Raw genomic sequence first — 20,164 nt, 5'->3', positions numbered from 1 at the left:
GGTTTTTATTGCATGGGACAAATCATGTTATACTGCTGTTTGCACTCAGAACCATCTGATGGTAACAGCAGAAAAATGACAGATAGACTGCTATTAGTAGGACATTTGTCTTTATGCATCTTCTTGAGAAGTTGTTTTACAACTTTTTTTCTTTAACTTTTTTTCTTTTTTAAGTGGAAGCTATGGCTTGATTACCCTGAATTCTCATTTCTTCTGTCTTGGTTGTATTGGTGGTTATACCAAATTTCCCGTGGAGTTTTGCCATAACACTGCTTTCAAGACCTGTGTGTGTGAAGAAGAAAGATGGAGAAAGAAAGCTGTAGCACTTCATAAAGGTTGTCTTAAAAAACAAACAAAAAATAAAAAGCAAACAAAAAAACCCGAAAACCAACCAAACAAAAAAACCCCACTACACTGAAAATGTTGCTATTCTGCATCTTTTTGTTGGTGCATTAGCTAAGATTAGCTAAAAGGAAGTGAAAAAAATATAATATTCAGTCTGATCATGTCTGGTGAATGTGGATTTCATAGTACATGAACTTGGTACCTTGGGATTTTTCTCTCTGCTTGAAATGTTTCTAAATGAAACTTTGAATTTTAGAGACATACTTCATGTAGACACTAGTCAGAAGAATTTGCTATTTAACTTACTTTGCTGAAAAGTCTTTCCAAGTAGTGTACTTTTATTAAACTCACAAATTTTCTCCCTGATAATTGAGAAGTCATGGCAGTCTGGTGAAATCCCAGGTGACTAAAAAAAGGGAAACATTGTACCCATCCTTAAAAAGGGTGGAAAGGAGAACCCTGGGAGCCACCAAATGATCAGCCTCACCTGTCTGTCTGGGAAGATCATGAAACAAATCCTCCTAGAAGCTCTGCTAAGGCACATGGAGGAGAGGGACATCATTTGGGATAGCCAGCACAACCTCACCAAGGACAAGTCCTGCCTGACCAACCTAGTGAGCTTCTGTGACAGAGTGACTGTGTCAGTGGACAAGGGAAGGGCTACAGATGTCATTTATTTGGAATTCTGTAAAGCCTTTGACAACTCCCCACAACATCCTTCTCTCTAAATTGTAGAGGGATGGATTTGATAAATGAACTGTTGGCTAAGAAAGTGGTTGGACACTCACATCCAGAGGACAGTGGTCAATGGCTCAGAGTCCAATGGGCATCAGTAACAAGTGTCTTTCAGGAGTCCGCATTGGTATTGTTATCCAGTTTTATTTACTGTCTTCATTAATGACATGGATGACAGAATCAAGCACATTCTCAATGAATTTGCAGATGACACCCAACTGAGGGGTGCAGTTGACACTCTTGAAAGATGGAATACCATCCAGAGGTACCTGGACAAGCTCAAGAAATGGACCAGTTGAAGTCTTATGAGGTTTAATAGGACCAAGTACAAGGTGGTGCACCTGCACCAGAGCAACCCTCAATATCAATAAAAACGGTGGGATAAACAGATCAAAAGCAGTCTTGCTGAGAAGGACTCAAGACAACAATGTGTGCTTTCAACCCAGAAAGCCAACACAGTATGATATTTTACAACTTCATCTGAGTTTTCAGCATGACTTTCTTGGTACATCTGGATAATATAGAGGCAGACCAACAAACACTATATAAAAGTTGTTTCTAAAGCCATGTTCATACCACTCATTTTCTCAATTTTTCTAATGTCTGATTCTGAAATCTGCTAAATCCTGTTCTCATTTCAAATTCTTCTAGGGTAGTTGTTTTTTTTTTTTATTTTCTTCTTCTCATGAGATTTTTTTTGGGGAGGAAAAAGACCTGGCTATTAAGCAACTGAGGGAGAAAAGAAGAATTATTAACCAAATCTTTTGTACTGTTTCCAAACAGGGCCGAAGAGGCTTAGGTTCAGTCTTTGTTTGGGCATCTGGAAATGGTGGAAGAAGTCGAGACCACTGCTCCTGTGATGGCTACACCAATAGCATCTACACTATCTCCATAAGCAGCACAGCTGAAAGTGGAAAAAAGCCATGGTATCTGGAAGAATGTGCATCCACACTAGCTACAACGTACAGCAGTGGAGAATCCTATGACAGGAAAATAGTATGGGTTTTATTTGTTTTTTCATGTATATATATATGTATTTTGCACAGTCACCTTGGGGGATGGAGAGAAAGAGAAACCATTTACTCTAAGATCTTCCCTTTGTTTTAAATCCAGTTATCAATAGTTTTTACATTCTACCCACAGATTAGCAGTTTACCTAGATACGTATTTTCTCAGATTTGTTTTGACGCAGCATCATTCCTCTTTTACATTCAGTGACTGTCACTTATTACTCATATTGCTGTCTATTCTGGAAATATATTGTAAGGAAAATTCAGCTCAGTGCTCATCTCTTCTGTATTGTTCCTCTTCTCACTCCTAAGCAGCCAGGATCTATTTTCCCTAATGTTCTCATCTTTGCTGGAAAATCACAAATAGTTTTAATTCTGTTAGATAATCTGTTGATAGTATTTGTACATCCTGTGTGCCTTTGCAAAATGAATGCATTTAGGATACTTTCCAGTAGTCAACATTCTACTCCTTTTAACCTTTTAAACCTTTGTACTCAGGTTGATGAGGATTGCTAATATTGTCCTCTTCCCTGCTTATTTATTCTGGTGTTTAACTTACAGAAATGTATTACTTCTGGATCAGAAAATTGAAGGATTTAGTGTTTTGGGTTTTATTTCCTTCCTTATGTTTTCTTAAGGACTCATCTAACCTTTCTTTCCGGTCCTTAGCAGATTCTTCTCTTGATGTCAATAAAGATTTACAAATATTTGCCTCAATGTTTTTTTGTTTTTTTGTTTTTTTTGGTTTTTTTTTAATACTGTCTGCCTTGTCTTTCAGGATTCTGGTATGCTGGCCATCCGTTCTTGGATTCTTCATTATTTTCAGATGGTTTAATTTTTGTTTTAAACTTGTTCTGAGATCCTTCTTCATTCCAATGTTTTTTCTGTTTTTACTTGCTGCTCTTCAATGAAGTCTCTCTGTCTTTCTGACATGTTTCTTGTTACCCCTGATAAATAATAATAAATATAAAAAATATTGTATCCACTAGGATTTCTTATTTCTGTGATTAAATTCCCTTCACTGTCTTTTAAAAGACTTTCACTATCTTCTTCATGTTTAAGTGAGACTAATAAGCTAAACAGATGTGATTGTGGTCCTCGAGCCTGACCTCTTACTGAGCCAAGTCTGTAGGACTTCCCTGAGTCCTTTGACTCCAGCAGTTGCTATCCAGTCAACAGCAATTTTTATAAATACAATCAATATTGCTTTCAAAGTTTTCTGTGACAAAAAAATTAACTTAAATTTAGTGTGCTTTTAATTATTCATTGCCATTTCAATATGGAGTAATAGAATCACAAACACTTTAATAACTACACAAAACACTTTTTTCTGTTTTCATTACTACCCACTTTTTATAATTGCTTGTTAAAAATATAGGATGTAACATAATTTTAGAAGCTTTTCGTGGAGGGGTTTTCTTGTCTTACACAATGACAGCTTAAAATATTTTAAGCTAACAGTTACAGGTAGACACACCTTCTTGGAAGAGTTCCTTGCTGTTCAGGAAAGTACACCTAGTGCGCTTGACTTTATACTACACTGAGTTTTATTGCAGATAATTAGCCTCTTATGAACCAAGTTTCCACCCTTTGGATGTATTAAAATGCTCAAAGCATGCAAATGTTCCAAAGATGCTGGTGGATGTATGCCTTTTACATAGACTTTTATGGAAAAGAACTAAAATTACTTTTAGGTGTTTTCAAGTGCATCTGCAAAGTACTGGCCTAGTTACAGGCACAGAAACTCTCACTGTGGGATAGAGACAAATGGACAGTAGGTAAAGACTATAAAATTATAATTCCTTATAGGTGTGCAGTGAGTACAGAAGTATTGGCTAATAATTTGCAGTTGTCAAGTTATTTTTTCATATTATTCTCTTCTTTGCTATTTTGAATACCATAGGACAGTGCTTAAAGATAGATTTCCCCCTTCAAGACCACGTGGCTAGGACAGGTTAAGCACCACGTAATACAGTTATCTATATGGTTCTTATCAATTATATTGCGCAAATGCATTTCCTTTGAACTTGTTTTTCAAATGATTTTGTAACACAGTAAGATTTTGATATCAGAAAGTTCCTCATAGATATGATTTATAAGCTTGTTAAATTACTTATCTCCTGCAAATAATATACCTACTTCATGTTCCACCTGTTTTGTTGTCTTCTGATAAATAGCAATTCATCTGCTGATTTTCTTTCCCTTCTTGTTGATAAATTTCTACTCTAAGCAGAACTTAAAACTGAAACAACAAAAGAAAGCCTATCCTGTCTCCTGCCAGTTCTTAAAACACAAAAGCCTGCTTTCCTTCAGAAACTCTCAGGTTATCAATATATGTACCAGATAATCACAGGACACAATGTGGCATCTTCTCTTCTGGGAACATACAGATGAATAGGCTGTGTAGAATGTAGAATAGATTTTTCTTAAAATCTTTTCACTTCTAGGGACAAGATTCACAGAAATCAATGTGTCTTGAAGAACTGTAGCAGAAGGTAAAAAATTATTCAATCACTTCAGAAAACTCTTGTCATGAAATATGAAATACCAAGAAATGCAGAGGCTTGAGACAGGGTATATGAGCTTGTTCTCTGCTAAGAGAAATCCCATTTTTTACTTTATTCATTAATTTCCCGGTTAGTAAAACTATGGAAGGATTGATGATTCAGCCTTAATAATAACTGTACAAAATTGGTATCTCCTTCAGGGAGCAAGTTGCTCAGAGCAAGTTGCTTCTATGAAACTGTTACAGTGTGTCTAGATTTTTTCCTTTGATAAATGGCTGTTTTTTTCTGAAAACTTTGCACCAATGCCTATGGGAGGTATTACAGTGCATTGCAATGATTTTTATATTTTCTCTTTGCCTTTCATCAAGGTGTCTGTGGCTAATTTCATGTTGATTAAACTAGGCAAATACAGAAACATTGTCATTGTCTTCAATTAAATCTAGTTGATTCAACTTATTTAGAAGTTGCTGTAACTCTTGGCCCTAAAAATACTTCATGGACTTTTCTTGGGAAGTTGAATCGGCATTTTCACAGACCAACAGCTGTGTTATACTCAATGAAAGATTTAAAAATTTCTCCTTTTCCACACCCTAACAATCAGAATGACTGCTAATGTACACTAATGGCAGCTTCATGGTGCTATCAAACACCACATCCTTTTATTGTGATTGATGATGTTTTTATGTTGATCAGGAATTTGGACATCATTTTTCTTCTTGAAATTTGCTCACCTCTTGGTGATCATGTACTCTTTTTTTCTTGGGGTAAATGCAGCAGTTCTCTGACAGTGAATCCATCGTGCTGAAAAACACGCCTCAGATCTTGGAGGTAATCTACACCGAAACATCTCAGCTCCTGTCAATAACTTTCCTTTGAATGAGCTCAAATAGCATTTACAATGTACAAAGGTTTCCCAACACATTTTCAGATGAAGTATCTGGTGGAAGCAAGGCAAGGGTTGAAATTGCTACCATTTAGAACATGAAGGACAAATGTTGCCAATTAAAGAGGCATTGTGGTTTGTTGTGCTTGATCTCTGCAGTGACAGGGCAGTAAAATCAGTTTGGAAGGATACTCTTCCATAGGATGAGAAACAAGGGTAGCACAATTCAGTGTGAGTTTCACTGTATTGACAGAGGCTGTCCTTTAGGGAAAAACTGCTGTGGCAACACTTTTTTTTCCTGCCTGAGCCCCTGGATGCTTTGTTGCCTTTAGTGTTCTGTACTGCACCACTTCTATGCAGGGCATGCAGTACCAGGATATGAAAGATGTGAGCATGTATTAATCCCTTTTCACTCTCTCTTTTTTCTGTCCTTCCCTCTGGTCCTTGCCACAGCACTGACCAGTATTTTTCAAATGGGACACCTGCATCTTACAAGTCTCTGGGTGCATGTCATCATATTGTATTCAGACTTCTTAATGCCAGCTGAAAAATCCCTACTTGAATTTGCACATATAAGGAATTTGCACACATAGGGCTATTCCTGCTGCAGTTTCATCTCTTTGTCACAGTTCATTGTCACAGCACTTATGCAATTTCCATGCTTAAAGCTTTTCTCAACACTGGTAGTTTTCATCATCTAAATGAATAGACAGTCGATAGGTAAAAAGGCGAGAGAAGGAAATTACATCAACATTTGAGTTATGGGGTTTCAACTTCTAGCCAGATAGAAGAAATTATTTAACAGGGTGTGCACTAATAAAGAATATTAAATAATATGGGGTAAAAAGTTCTTTCTAGACTTCATTAATCTAGACTTAAGAAACCCAGCCCCTGGTAAGCTGATTCATTTAGGGATCCAACATTATAAATGCTTTCACATGTCTTTTTAAGTTTTTAGAAGTTTCCATATTGTTTCACTTTCTTCCTACTTGTTTTCAACATTTTCTTGATGCAGTTACTCCTTTTCTGGTAGAATCTTCTCTGTTAACTTTTATATGCTTACATGTTGTGAGAATTTTCATCAGCCTCATACAAATCATGTAATATACTGAATATAGCTAACATCAAGTGTGAAACCTATCCTTCCTGCACGCATTTGCTTATATGCCGCCCAGATGAGATGCAGCTGGTTTTTTAGATCACATTTCATGTGTCTTGAGGTTTCAAAGCTAGACAGACATTTTTACATGCCCTGTGCTTTTTTGTGATTTTTTGATCATCTGATCCTCTCCTTCTCCCATCTTTGTGCATATCTGTGTTGGAAATGAAGTACAATACTGGTGAATTAGAACACAATGATTAATCTTGCAGTGACTGAAATTCTCAGATTAAGTTTTGACATCAGAGGTCATTCACCTTCCTGGAGGTTTCCCTGCTGTAGACTTCTGTTTTCAAACAACTGTTCTCCAGTGTGCATGGGTTTTGCCTGAGCTTCTGCTAGGTAGAAGTGACATCCTACCTCTGCTGCATTGCTCCTGCAAGGAACCACTTCTTCAGGAAGACAAGGACAGGGTAGAATCACTTTAGATTGATATTGCCTTGAAAGAAGCAAGATATAGAATAAACACATTTTTGTGCATGTTCTGCACTCTTACAAAAAGCATCTGGCTAAAATTCATTATTGGATAGAAACATCCTAAGTAAAAGGCTGTATGTCTAGTTGGTCCTGCACATTACAGTTTGTACATCCACTTAGATTACATATGTGCAACATGTAATTATCTATACATAAGATGCAAACATTTAAAACTGAAAACATCTAATTGGCTGGTGATGGCTGGGCCAGATTTGTGACCACATCAGGATTTTCCAATGAATTGCTGCTTAATTTCATGTGATTTGCTGCATAACAAGTAAATGAAAGATTAAACAGGGTACTTAGCATGAGCAAAACTGTATTCTCTTGTGTTACATACTTCCACTGTGACTTCAGGCAACCTAATCAAACCCTCCATACCTCTATATAGTCTCTAAAATGAGCATAAGCAGGCTGTGTATAAGATTTAGTTCCTTCCTGTTTGTAAAGGACTTTGAGATTTTTGGAGGGAAAATCCTGTAAATCCAAATAGAAAGACAGAATTGAAGTTGTGCAGTTTCAAACCCCTCTGCATGTTTTTTTCTGGTTTAAAAGTGTCTTTGTTGATCATGCAATGGAGCAATATAGAGAATACTGTCTAAATTCATGAGTGACTTCAAGTTCAGAACATCTAACATCATGTATCTTCCTTTCCTTGCAATTAAAGAAGAAAATACCCTCCACATACATGTGGCTCATTCAAGTAAATGAAACATGCTCTGATTTCTGAAGTTGTGTTCTAATTTCACACATTCAATTTCTTCCAGATTACTACAGACCTGAGGCAGCGTTGTACAGACAGCCATACTGGAACCTCGGCCTCTGCACCTATGGCTGCAGGCATCATTGCCCTGGCACTGGAAGCAAAGTAAGATCTGAGATATATTCTGAAACAGAAATTAAGCATACAGGAAGATATTTCTTGTTCATCCAACAACTTTATGCAGACTTCACACAATACTTTGGAATCTTTCTTGTCCCAGTACACAGTAACGTCCTAAGGGGAGGAAAGGTCTCCATGCTTACTTCACATGAAGGAAAGCTGACGCTGTGGAGATGCTGGCAGAGTACTGAGTGTTGAAGTAACGTGAAACAATATTGAACACAGGTGTTTTCCGTTAAATGATCTATAGCATCCTCTCAATGTCTTACTGTTCACTCAGTAGGCTGCCCAGGTCTGCTGTACCCTGCAGGGTACTGTAGGTCGCCTCCTCCATTCACCAAGCTCCTCTTAGCAATGTCTGTTCTTGAACACTGAAAGAGGTTTTGGGAGGTGTTAGGTTAACCTGAACATAAGTTAATGTAGTATGAAAAATAAAATTACAATTTCTGCATGCTGACACAAGTCTATTTTTTAACATGAGTCAAATTCCTCAGCTCTAGAAACAAGTAATAGTGTAGCTCCATAGTCCTTGTACCTTTAGCTCAAAAAATTTACTTTCTTAAAAGCATTTTCTCAATTGCATGATTTTGTTCTTTATACCTAATATGTATATTTAATGTGCTTCATGGCACAGAAGAAATACGGGTGATTTTCAGGTAAATCTGTATTTTAGAACCTTTTGCATTACTTTGTACTCTGTTGGATAATATCTGCAGGTCTAAGATGGAATGCTTCACCCCAAATCTTACTCAATGTTCTAGGAGATTGATTCTATTAAATTCTGAAGAAAACTAGTTTCCTGTGGGGTCAGCTATTTTCTTTGAAGGAAGTAAGAAATTTGCACACAATAGTAGATTCAAATTACATGTAGTTCATAACACTAGAATTATGTTTCCATCTTTCATGTTTCTTTCTTTGAAGACAGCTTGACCCAATATAGAATACTTCTTGCCATTAAATTATAAGCATAAGAGTTTGTAATTGAAGACCTGATATAATCTTAAGTAGTGAAGCAGTTGTGGCATTATAATTGTGTTTTCTTAACACAGTTATCAGAGACAAAGGTATTTTGTGTTATTGTGGGAGGTTTTTAACTTTTAAATCTCCACTTAACCCCAGTTTTAAAATCCTGAAGTTCATTTCAAACAGTCTGGAAATGCAGATAAGTTTGTGTGTGTGTACATTCCAACTTGCTGTAAGTTTTTCTCACTATTCTCACTTAATGAACTGAAATTGGTAATTCATTATTTCTGTTTTGTTGTAGTTGAAAGTTTCAGAAAAGTTATATCTTGGAAGACCTGCAACAAAGCAGGTTGTGACATCTTAAAACAGACTGAGAAGCTTACCCTTTTTAATCTATGACCATATTAGTGCATATGGACTAGCATTTTTTTTCAAAACTAATAGAGCTATAACAGACATAAAGACAAGACTGTGTTAAAGCTTTATATGTGGTTATGGAGACAAAATGTGCCAATGACTAAATATCCTTGTAACTCTTTTGTATTTGTAGTACTCTGTTACACAGTACCAAAAAGAGTTTCAGAGTGAAAATATGTTGACTTTGCCCCCTTTTAGATTCTGTTCCATTTCATTAAATGGAATGTTCTGTTTCTAGATCTTAGCCTGTATATTTGAATAGATCCAAAGGAATTCTATTAAAAATACCATAAATATGGTTTTTGTTAATTTGTATTTCATTCACTAACTTTTCTCTCGTATGTGTACTTAAAATCTGCCACTGCTTCTAATCACAGCCACTAAATAAAACAGCAAAAAAAAAAAAAAAGAGAGAAGTTAAAAAGCAGAGAGAAACTAGGGAGAAAAATAGTTCTCATGCTATGGCTTCTCGTGCTGGTTTTCTTTGTTTGGAGCAATCTTTGGTCTTGTGACATTAGAGATTATGAAGTACAGCCTTTAATATTATAGGGAGTTCATATTGTGATCTATTAAATTTTAATGTCTCAGGTTTGCATGTATAGAATCTGTTTAGTTTATTTTATGCAGTTTCTGGATTTCTTATTTATGTGATTTGAAATTTCAGGTTGTATTTTTCACCTGTGATGCCTCTCAATTTAGGTGACCCTAAGTAAATGTTAGTAAGTTTTGAAGCCATTGAAGTATTTTCTACAATACTTTAAAATGGTATATAAAGGACACATATTGTATCTTAGTTAACTGCTTGCTGGAACTAATTTGTTACAAACAGAGTTTGCATTTTCATAAACTCTTCATTAGATTCCCTATTAGTACCTCTGCTAATTGCAGTGTTTATGTGAGATTTTTTAAAAGACAAGTTGGAAAAGGGTTTTGCAAGGTTAGCTACATTCTTTTTACAGCAAGCTGCGTAAAACTTAGAGCACTTAGTCCTGAGAACTTCTTGACTATGTTTGTAATAATGTATAGTTTCATTACACTTTGTGCTGGAAAACACAGCAGTCTATACCATGGAAGGGTTTTGAGTCTATGGAAGTCAGTTTTGCCCAGGCCAGTTCTATTCCTGGGAGACATCATGAGTTGAGCAGAGCACTAATATGGCCTGGGTGTGAGTCAGAATAGCCAAGAGGTTGCTTCAACTCGGACACAAAGGTATGTTCAACCAAACAAAAAAAAAAAAAAAGGCAAGACATAACGTCTTGCTCACACTTTCTTTCTTTGACAAGCCCATATGGTAAGATCGGCAAGTAGCTGACGGAGGATCTCTTACCTGCCTACTGATTTGAACACTCCACTTAGCCATTTCTTCCAACAGGGATCTGCCTCCGAAATCCTGGTAACAAATTGTTTGAGGATGTTGTTATGCATAATGTGAACACATTTTTATTATTTTTTATCTAGTATTTGAGTATCAAAGTAGCGTGTTTTTCCTCAGGAATCAAAGAATTGTGACTGACTTTCGGACTGCTTGTTTGGAATCCCTGAGGTTGCAGTGTGTGGCTGTAAATATGCATAACTATCACACAGACATCTCTTAATTTTAAAGTTCTACTGTTTTCTTATGGTATTTAGGTAGTAAATTGCTTTTCAGTTGTACCCAGTTGATGTTTCCTAGTATATCTATTAACTTGATCAGATCCTATGAATAAATACGTGCTTGTTGCGCTTAATCATTACATAATGTCAAATTTTTCAAATTGTAAATGAGAAAATAAGAATAATCAATTTAGTGCACAGAGACAGCAATTTTCTTACTAAAAATAAACTATTTTCATTGCACAGTACCGTCTACTGTTGGTAGCAGAGATACCTTTCTCATTGATAAGAGGGTTGGATTTGGAATTTGAGGAAATGAGAGTCAGAAGAGACAATGGCCCTGTATTTGTTCCAAAGACCATTGTGCCATGTTCCTTTGAACAAGCCAAATTTAAATAAAAACCCTTATGTTGCTGACAGAAGAATACATTATACATCCCCAACTGAACTATGTGTTCCTGTCTGTAAGCCAATGCCTATTTTGCAGCATGTGGTATATAAACTAGTTTCATTAGTAAAAAGCAGCAACTGAAATGGAAGTATTAGTCTGCTACCTTTCTACTGTGTGGTATACTCAGTGGTATAGCCTTGGAGAGAGTCTGTTTTCTTCCATGATTCTCTTCACTTGAGTGATATGGAATCTTACCATTATTTCATTTGGAAGGGACCTTAAGGATCATCTCATTCCAATCCCTTGCTATCGACAGAAACACTTTTCACTGGACCAGGTTGCTTAGAGCCCCATCCAGCCTGGCCTTGGAACAATTCCAAGGGAAGGGGCACCCTCCACTTCTCTAGGTACCCTGTGCCAGTGCTTTACCACCCTGCCAGCAAAGTTATAATCTAATCCCACTCTCTGAAGGAAAGTATCTTTTCCTCCAAGGAGAGGTGCTTCACCCCTCTAATAATTTTTGTGGCCTTTGTCTGGACTTGTTCCGACAGGTCAATGTCATTCCTGCATTTATCTTTTTTTTTTTACATGACTAGAACAAGGTACTTCTAGGAAGAACCAAAGAGTTTTAGTGAATTCGGATACTAGTGACAGAGAAGTGACAATGTACCACCTTCCTCTAAAAGACAGTACCACCAAGTGTAATCACTGAGGTAAAAGGAAGATGAAGTTCACATTGTGAAAGATCAACAGTGTCACAGTTAGATACTTTGGATTTCTGGCAACTGAACAGATATTTGCATACTTCCCAGATTGATTGATTTTCTTACAGAAAGGAGAAAAGCAGTGCACTGTTGAACAAGGTACAATTTTGGGTATAGAGAACATACTTCTGTGTTATAAAAGTTGTGAGAGCTTTGTCATAAATATAGTCAGAGATTAAAAGTGATGAGACAGACGAGGTAAATTGAGGAAGTGCTGTCAAGTGTCCTCTATAGTTAGAATTCGAGTGCAGGAGGAGAGGGTATCATTTTAAGTGCTTTAGCTAGGTCATTGCTCCATTGGTTGACTGCCTGTTATAGAAGGCAATACTGGAGTGTGTGAGTTAAAAAACTCTTTCTGAATCTTCTCATTTTTTGAGAACTTTGCTCTTAATATTGAAGTATTTGAAAAACATAACCATTAATAAATGCTTACTTTAGATCTTGAGGTTTAACCACCTATGCCACTTACGGAATTTCAGTTATTATATTGACATTGATTTGGGTGTGATTTGGTTCCTGTTCCTGTTTTCAGTTACATATAAATTTGCCAAAGAATAACCATTGAGGATGAAATTTTCCATTTAACTTGCATTTAAAAGGTTTTAAGAAAATTCTATTCAGACATTTCTTAAACCCAAACAAGGTTAAAAACAAGTAATGTTTGATCGTAATGATTTTTAACTTCCTCATTGAGTTTTTCTCAATGTGTTTGTGCTTTGGAGCAACAGCTAGAAATAAAACTAGTGGATAGCTGTTGTTCTGGTGCCAGGACAATGCCTTTAATTTGTATAAGCTTTTCAGAAATCTCAGTTGGCATTTTCTCAGTTGAGACTTTTAAGCTCCATCCCTGTAGTTTCTTGGTTCTCCAAGGGTTTTCCAGCATCAACTTTTAGAGGCTAGTCTCTGAAGTTACTCTTGAGGTGCTTCTGGCTGTTCACCTTGAGAGCAGGAATCCCAGCTGCTTTTTCCTGTCAGTTCTTTATGGGAGTAAAAAGAGGAAGGTGGAAGAGGAGCAGTTTAACTGATTGCAGTGTCGCTGGAGTCAGTCTTCTGAAAAGTGGAAGACAGGTCAAATCAATAGCCTGTGTATCATAGCTAGTGCTAACCATAGTTTCCTTTATTAACCTAAGACAATGTTACCCTTCTCCATCTTCGCAGTCAAGCTGATTCTAAGAGTGGCAATTAACCTAAGGTTTTGTTGCTGTTCTTTCCATGCTGTTATTTAGCAGATGGTGAGCATTGTCTTTTGGACAGTCTCATTTTATTGTTCCTTTGGAGATGACACAATAAAAGATGTAATTCAGATGCCTTTCTCTCAGGGGTTTTCTCCTCCCAATTTCATCATTATTAGCCTGCATATCAGGCCATTGTTTGTTAGATTTTTGGCACTTACGATTTTTTATCTCTGTGTGCACTGCAGCCTTGACACAGGTACGCCAGAACACCATGGCTGGTGGACGCTGGCTGCCTACCCCACTGTTCATCTAAAGGAATACATCAAGCCCTATCACAACTTGTCTGGATTTTATCCTAAAAAATAATATAAAGATAATGCAAAAGATGGAATTTTTTTTTCTTCCCCTTACAATAAGAGTGGTAAAATATTGAAACGTATTGCCAGAGAGGTGGTAGATGCCCTATGCCTGGAAATATTCAAGGTCAGTTCAGACAGGGTTCTGAGCAACCTGGTCCAGTTGAGCATGCCCCTGCTGATTGCCGAGTACTTGGGCTAAATGACCTTTAAATGTCCTTTCCAGCCCAAACCATTGTGTGATTCTGTGGCTGTAGATTCTATGTCAAAGCCTTTCAATGCTGTCTCATGAGGAGATCAGGATGCATTGCAGAAACTGTGGAGATGCGGCATGAATGTAAACTGAATGTTGTGAAGTAGAGCTAGAAATTGATTGAAATGGTGTTGTACAGGACATGTAGAAGCATATCCTGTCTTACAAACCCTTAATGCACCTTACTTTTGCTATGGCTCTTTTTAATCTTTATTTCAGTAATTTTTGTCAGCCCAACTGGATAAACAATTATTGTTATTCTAGTCCAGCAGTCTAATGTGAGAACTGCACCACTATGGGCATAGTACTGTTTAAAAAAATGCTCAGGGAGAGAAGGCATCTGCTCTCATTAAATACAACAAAATTTTTAAATATGTTAAAAATCTGATTTAAGAACCAAGGTTTCCCTGACTTTCAATGACTGCATAGTCCTGGGCAGTGTAGGCAGCCAGTTCTGGGTCTTATAAACTTCATTCTGGTCTGTTTTCAGCTGAGGGGAATTGTGGCATTGTGTGCAATCCACGACAGATAACAACATTCTGAGAATGCTACTTAGTGCCTCGTGTTCTGTGCCACAATACTTTTTCCTCTTCATTGTTTAGTGGCTCAGTTTATCATTCCCTCTACTACACTGCATTGTTAAAGAGAATACTATTCATCTTCTTGCAGGTAGTAGAAAAACTGAAAAATTGGAAGGAGAAAGAAAAGATAGCCGAATGATGGCGCCTTTACATCGTCTTCTAAGAAAATAAATTCTCCCTGTTGTAGATGTAGAGGAAACAGGAAAACTGCAATCCCTGAAGACTTGCCCTAGTCCTAGAAGATAAATATGTATTAATGTCACAGTGAGGATAGAAACTGCATCTTTTTCACCTTTCAGGTGGACAGGTTATTAGGAATCCCTTAAAGGAATACTTGTCTGTGTAATCAGGCCCTTGCTTTGCAACTCACCAACTATCCAATTGTTTGGAATTCTTGCAAAATACTCAGAGACTCTCAGTGAATTCCAAGACTATGGTAGTAAACAAATTAATAACAAGAGAGGCACCTGGAATAGCTTCAATAGGAACTGAAGGTCTAGAGAAATTTCCAGTTTGAGCTTACAGTTACTGAGATTTAATAGATATTTTCAGCAAGCTAAAAGTTTGATTCTTCTCATTTGCACTCATTAGGATACAGTAGTTGGTGGTCATAAAATTGCCTCTGTGTGAAATGCTCATTCATCTTCCTTAAGTTTCATATAGCAGAATTTTATCATATATTGTTCAGTTTGCTTATGGCAAGCCTCCCAGTTGTATAAATAATTTCATATGGTTTTTCTGTAAAATTGGAAGATGTATTTTGAATGGAGCAAAGGAAAGCAGAAAAGATAAATGAAAGTTGTTTTGCTTTGGATACTTTTCAGCTTACATGACCTTGTATCCCTACATCCTGGTAGAATGTCTGATCTGTGACTTTGTTTTTCCCCTGTTTCATAGTCCATTTCTGACCTGGAGAGACGTACAGCACATTATTGTCAGGACTTCACGTGCAGGACATCTGAATGCTAATGACTGGAAAACCAATGCAGCTGGTTATAAGGGTAAGAGCTTTCTTTCTTCTTTGCTATCACAAGCAACCTATTATTTGATAATTTTGTTTGACTATATGCTGTGCATAGTTTGGAGTTCAGCCTTGATCTGAAGGGGCCTGTCTTCTCTTTTACAAGGAAAACTTTTTAGAATGACTAACGCACAAAACTGTCAGGTACAAAATGCATTGGCTTGATCTTCTTGGTGCCTTTCAGTTCCATACACTGCTGCCAGAAAACTAAGTAAATGATTGGTGTTTAATTTTTCTTCTTATATCTAGTATTCTGATAAAGTAGTATAGAGTTGAAGATGCAGCAATTCTGGGTTCTAGACATGTTCTCACTCAGAATTATTGACAGTTTCAATTTAAAATGATGAAACAGTATTTTCACATTTCATTTTTCTGTGATAAATCCTACATTATTTAGATGTGAGAATTCTGTCAGATTTTGGATAAAATTGAATTTTGAGCTGTCATGACTATTCCCGGCACACGTAATCATTTTTCAGTGACCTGACAGGTAGATTTCTAAAATTTTGTACCATCTTGAAAATTTGATAAAAGCTACATCCTAAAAGTTTCTTTTTCACTTTTGTAATGCAAGCAGAGGTAAACCATTAAATAGGATATATATTTTCACGGTGGGCTAAAACAGAACCTTGAATCTGTACATTTTATTTCAGCACAGTTTGTCTTCTGATTCCCATTCGCTACGTTATTTCTGCTTTCACTTTGTATTGCATCCTAAACAAAACTATAGAATGGCTTATTTCTGGTTCTCCTTTCATAAGAATTCCACCCAATACTGGCATACTTCTTTTAAGATGAGAGTTGATATGTGTGTGCTAGGATCTCCTGAGAGAAAAATGTAACATACAATAGTTATCAAATCTTTGCCCTGGTTTCACTTTAAAAATTAAGCCTATATTTAATCTATTTTGGATCAAGGCACTGCTACCGTAGAGCATCTTTAATATACAATTCTGACCTATGACATTTTTGTTGCAATGGCGCAGAACCAAACCAAAAAAACCCTTTTTATTTTTGGATGTAAACCAGTCTCTAACTACAGGGAATGTATTTAGAAATAGATATTTGATCAGGATCTCCTAATCATGTGGAGGTTCTGATGTTCAAGGGCCTTGTTTTATACCATTGACAAGTGCATGCCACCACACAGAAAACATAAATAGATACTTCCTTAATAGTAATAACATTACAGTATTTGTTATTGCAAAACATCTCCCAGGATTTAAAAAGTTTTATCAGGAGATGGTGACTGTCATCAGTTTATTGAAGCTATACGAGGGTCAAAGAATGCTTTTCAAATAACATAGAGCAGAGCTATTTTTTTCATATCTTACTTTCAAAATTCTATATTTTTAATGTTTTTCCACTTGTTGCCCAAGAGAGGCAAACACCCTGTGAGTCATTTCACAGCAGCTGTCACTCATTATCAAAAGACAGGTCACACTAAGGTCACACCAGCAGCAGCAGCAGCATTGGCAGCAGGACTTGTACTGTTGAGTCACTGTTGAACCACTGCTTATTCTGAATCCTTGGAACCATTTTTCTATGCATTGTAACACATATATAGTAAGAAAAATGGATGAAAAATGGTTTTGTCTTCACTCATGGAAAGTCAGAAACATAAATAAGCTCAATTTGGTAACTTGGATTCAGGAAAAACAACTTGAACTGGCTGAACTCTGCTGTAGACTCTATGGTGAAATTGAAAAAGAGGAAGATGAGCTAAATGACCTCTGCACAGCTCAGGAATCAACCTTAACCCAAATAAAAGCATTAGTTTTAGCTAAATTATTTTGGCAACTTAGGCTGAACATATGTTTCCAATAAAAATACATCTCTCTTTAAACTCCTGTTGGTTTTGGAAGAAGGAGAAGCAAAAGATTTAGTTTAAATCACAACATCCAAACCTGAATTCAAAAGGGGATTTGCACACCACTGCTGGCAAGACTGAAAGAGTTTTTTTATTGCATGTGGCAATATTTAGTATAATATTACACTATTATCCTTCACTATCGCCAAGTGTAACAATTAAAGTATGGTTTTTCATAGATGAACTACTCTGATCAGACTGAGTTCCTTAAGGAATTGTATCATAATCTTGTTGATAACAAGATCATGGTTCTTCCACAGTGTGTTCTTAACAGGGGGTGTAAGATTTTTTTTTAATTATCTACAGCAGATAGCCACAAGAAACAATCTACCTTTCTTCAGTGCATACTAGTGGAGAAAGAGGAAAACAAGAATAAAGAGAAAAACAGGTTTGCCGCTTTAAAAATAAGAACTGAAAGGGTGCAAAACAGCAAAAACTTGGAAAAACCTTTCACTCAACAAAGGGGTCAGCAAGAGCTGGTAGTTGAAAGTGGGTCAGCATGCCATTTCAGAGGGCTGTTTTGCTGGTCTGCATGGCAACCCTTCCCTTGCCATAGTCCCTGGCAGTGTTTTGCCATTGCAGAACACACAGAAAGAGCTCACAGATGTCATTACTGGTTTCAAGATCTCCTTTTTTTCCTCCTTACATTTATACAAAGAAGGATTAATTCCTGAAAAACACTTAAGACAGCTAGTGATTTGCTAAAGCAGTACTTGTTATTTGTTTAATTTTCTGGCAAGTAAACAGTGCTCATTAAATTCATGTCAATAGAATTAACTCAGAGCAAGAATTTTTACTTGGTAGGGGTTTTTTATTATTTTCTTGTTAGACAGCATGCATCTTTTCTCAGGAACTTATTTTGTAATCTAAAAAGAAAGACTCAGGCTGTACTCTGGTTAGTCAGTTGTACATATAATTTGTCAATAGAGGGATTTTTAATAATTAAAGCAGTTAATTAGCTGATTTTATGGGAAAATACTTGAGAGCATCTGCTTTTGTGAGGATATCAAAATTGTTGATCTGTTTCTGCTATGGCAGATTGGATGCAAATCCTTGTTCTGTCAGCTGTTTAATCAACAGAGCATGCAAGTGCATTCATAAAAAGGGAACTGCATTAATGCTGACTTGTCTCTGAGTTGAAAGATAGAGAATTAAATACTGCAGTTTTAAGAACAATGATCAATGATCAAATCATATAAACATTCTTTCTCTGTAAGTGAAGCTCCACATACTGTGAAATTCTGTCTCTGGAGAAACAGACCATTCATAGGGAATACTACTGATTTGCAGGGAAATTTTTAGAGAATGTACTTTGCTCTTCCCAGCTCTAAAGCACAGACAATAATACTTCAGTACACTGAAATAAAATGCTACTGAAACATAAGATAAAATGAAATCAAATTTTTACCCATTTTTTCAGTTTTGTGCCGTTCCTAGGCCCAGAAGATAGACTTTTCCTAGAGAAACCAAATTGCCTCAATTTCCAAGGAGTAAAAACAGAGTTATCACCTAAAGTCACACCCCTTTAGGTTAGCTAAAGTATCTGCTGCTTCCATTGAAGAGTGACCACTGAAAAGGATTAGTCACTTAATATTTTTGAGCCTTTTAATATAATTGCTTAATATTTAATAAAATTGGTGATTATATTAGTTGTGAGCAGAGCATTAGCAGAGCATTAGTCTTAGAGTGAGAAAGAGATGAGTATATATAGGCTCCTATTTAGGAGACCTAGACTGGACAGATTTATCTTGTGGTAACCAGGCAGGTTAATAGCCAGGCAGGAATTCAAAAATGAGCAAGAATATCTTTATAACATGTGCATTTTAGAGAAGACAAATAAACTATTCATAAACACTGTACTGCGTGTTTTCAGTAACTTTAAAATGTAAATAAATTTTAAATTATATTTTTAAGACATTGTCAGAAGCTGGCATAAGACTTCTGGAAAACAACAAGCTCATAACTCATAAATGGTTATGTCAAGCAATCAAAGCTGTTCATCTATAGAAAGACCTTCCACTCTTACAGATACTTCCTGGTATTTACACATGGTACTGGCAGCCAATATCAACTCCTATCCCCTAATGCTCATACATACAGTGGATGGAGCAAGGGAAATCAAAGCTTTGAGTTTAGCTATTGTAATATGCCAGCTTTCTTTAGCTGTCAATAAGACACCAAGCACATGAAGTTGCACTGGTCTGCATAGGAGAGAGGAGCACCATATCCTGTGCAAGCTAGACTAGTGGCTTTTTGTGCTTGAAATATTAAAGCTGGATGACCAGCCTGGCTGAACAGGTAGCTTTGGCTGGAACTCAGGAGAAAAAAAAAGAGTTTATAATCTTTGGGAGACTATGGCAGGATACTCAAGAGAAGTACAAGTATGTTATGAGTTTATGCAGTGAGAAAACTGGAAGGGCCAAAGCCCAGCTAGAGGACAATTTGGCTCCTGCAGTAAGAGGCAATTAGAAAATGTGTCTATAAATACATTGTATTGTACAAATACATTGTATTTCTATGAACACAATGTATAAATACTTTGTTCCTACAAACAAAGGGAGGGTTAAGGGTACTCTCCGTCCTTTATTGCTTGCAGGGGGAAAGACAATAGCAAAGGATTAGGAAATGGATGAGGTAGTTCATACCTTTTTACCTTTTAATACCTCTCCTATAATAAGACCCATAGTTCTCTGGGTAGATGGGAAGATGGGAAGATGGGAATGGGCAAAATAATTAAATCCCCATAGTTCAGGGGAAAATGGTCAGTGACCTGCCACACCA

At 36.6% G+C, this 20,164-nt stretch overlaps 1 protein-coding gene across 3 annotated transcripts in view; it reads left to right on the top strand.

The window, feature by feature from the left end:
* Positions 1 to 20,164, top strand: part of PCSK5 (proprotein convertase subtilisin/kexin type 5) — a 228,560-nt gene that overhangs the window by 111,206 nt on the left and 97,190 nt on the right. For all 3 annotated transcript variants that reach the window (XM_064403772.1, XM_064403773.1, XM_064403774.1), the window contains exons 8-10: positions 1,864 to 2,076; positions 7,884 to 7,984; positions 15,390 to 15,493. In XM_064403772.1, the coding sequence (XP_064259842.1) occupies positions 1,864 to 2,076; positions 7,884 to 7,984; positions 15,390 to 15,493 (418 nt within the window). The remainder of the gene's footprint in view (positions 1 to 1,863; positions 2,077 to 7,883; positions 7,985 to 15,389; positions 15,494 to 20,164) is intronic.

This window comes from Passer domesticus, chromosome Z (genome assembly GCF_036417665.1).
Source record: "Passer domesticus isolate bPasDom1 chromosome Z, bPasDom1.hap1, whole genome shotgun sequence".
NCBI lineage: Eukaryota > Metazoa > Chordata > Aves > Passeriformes > Passeridae > Passer > Passer domesticus.
This window is presented reverse-complemented; position numbering and strand designations above follow the sequence as displayed.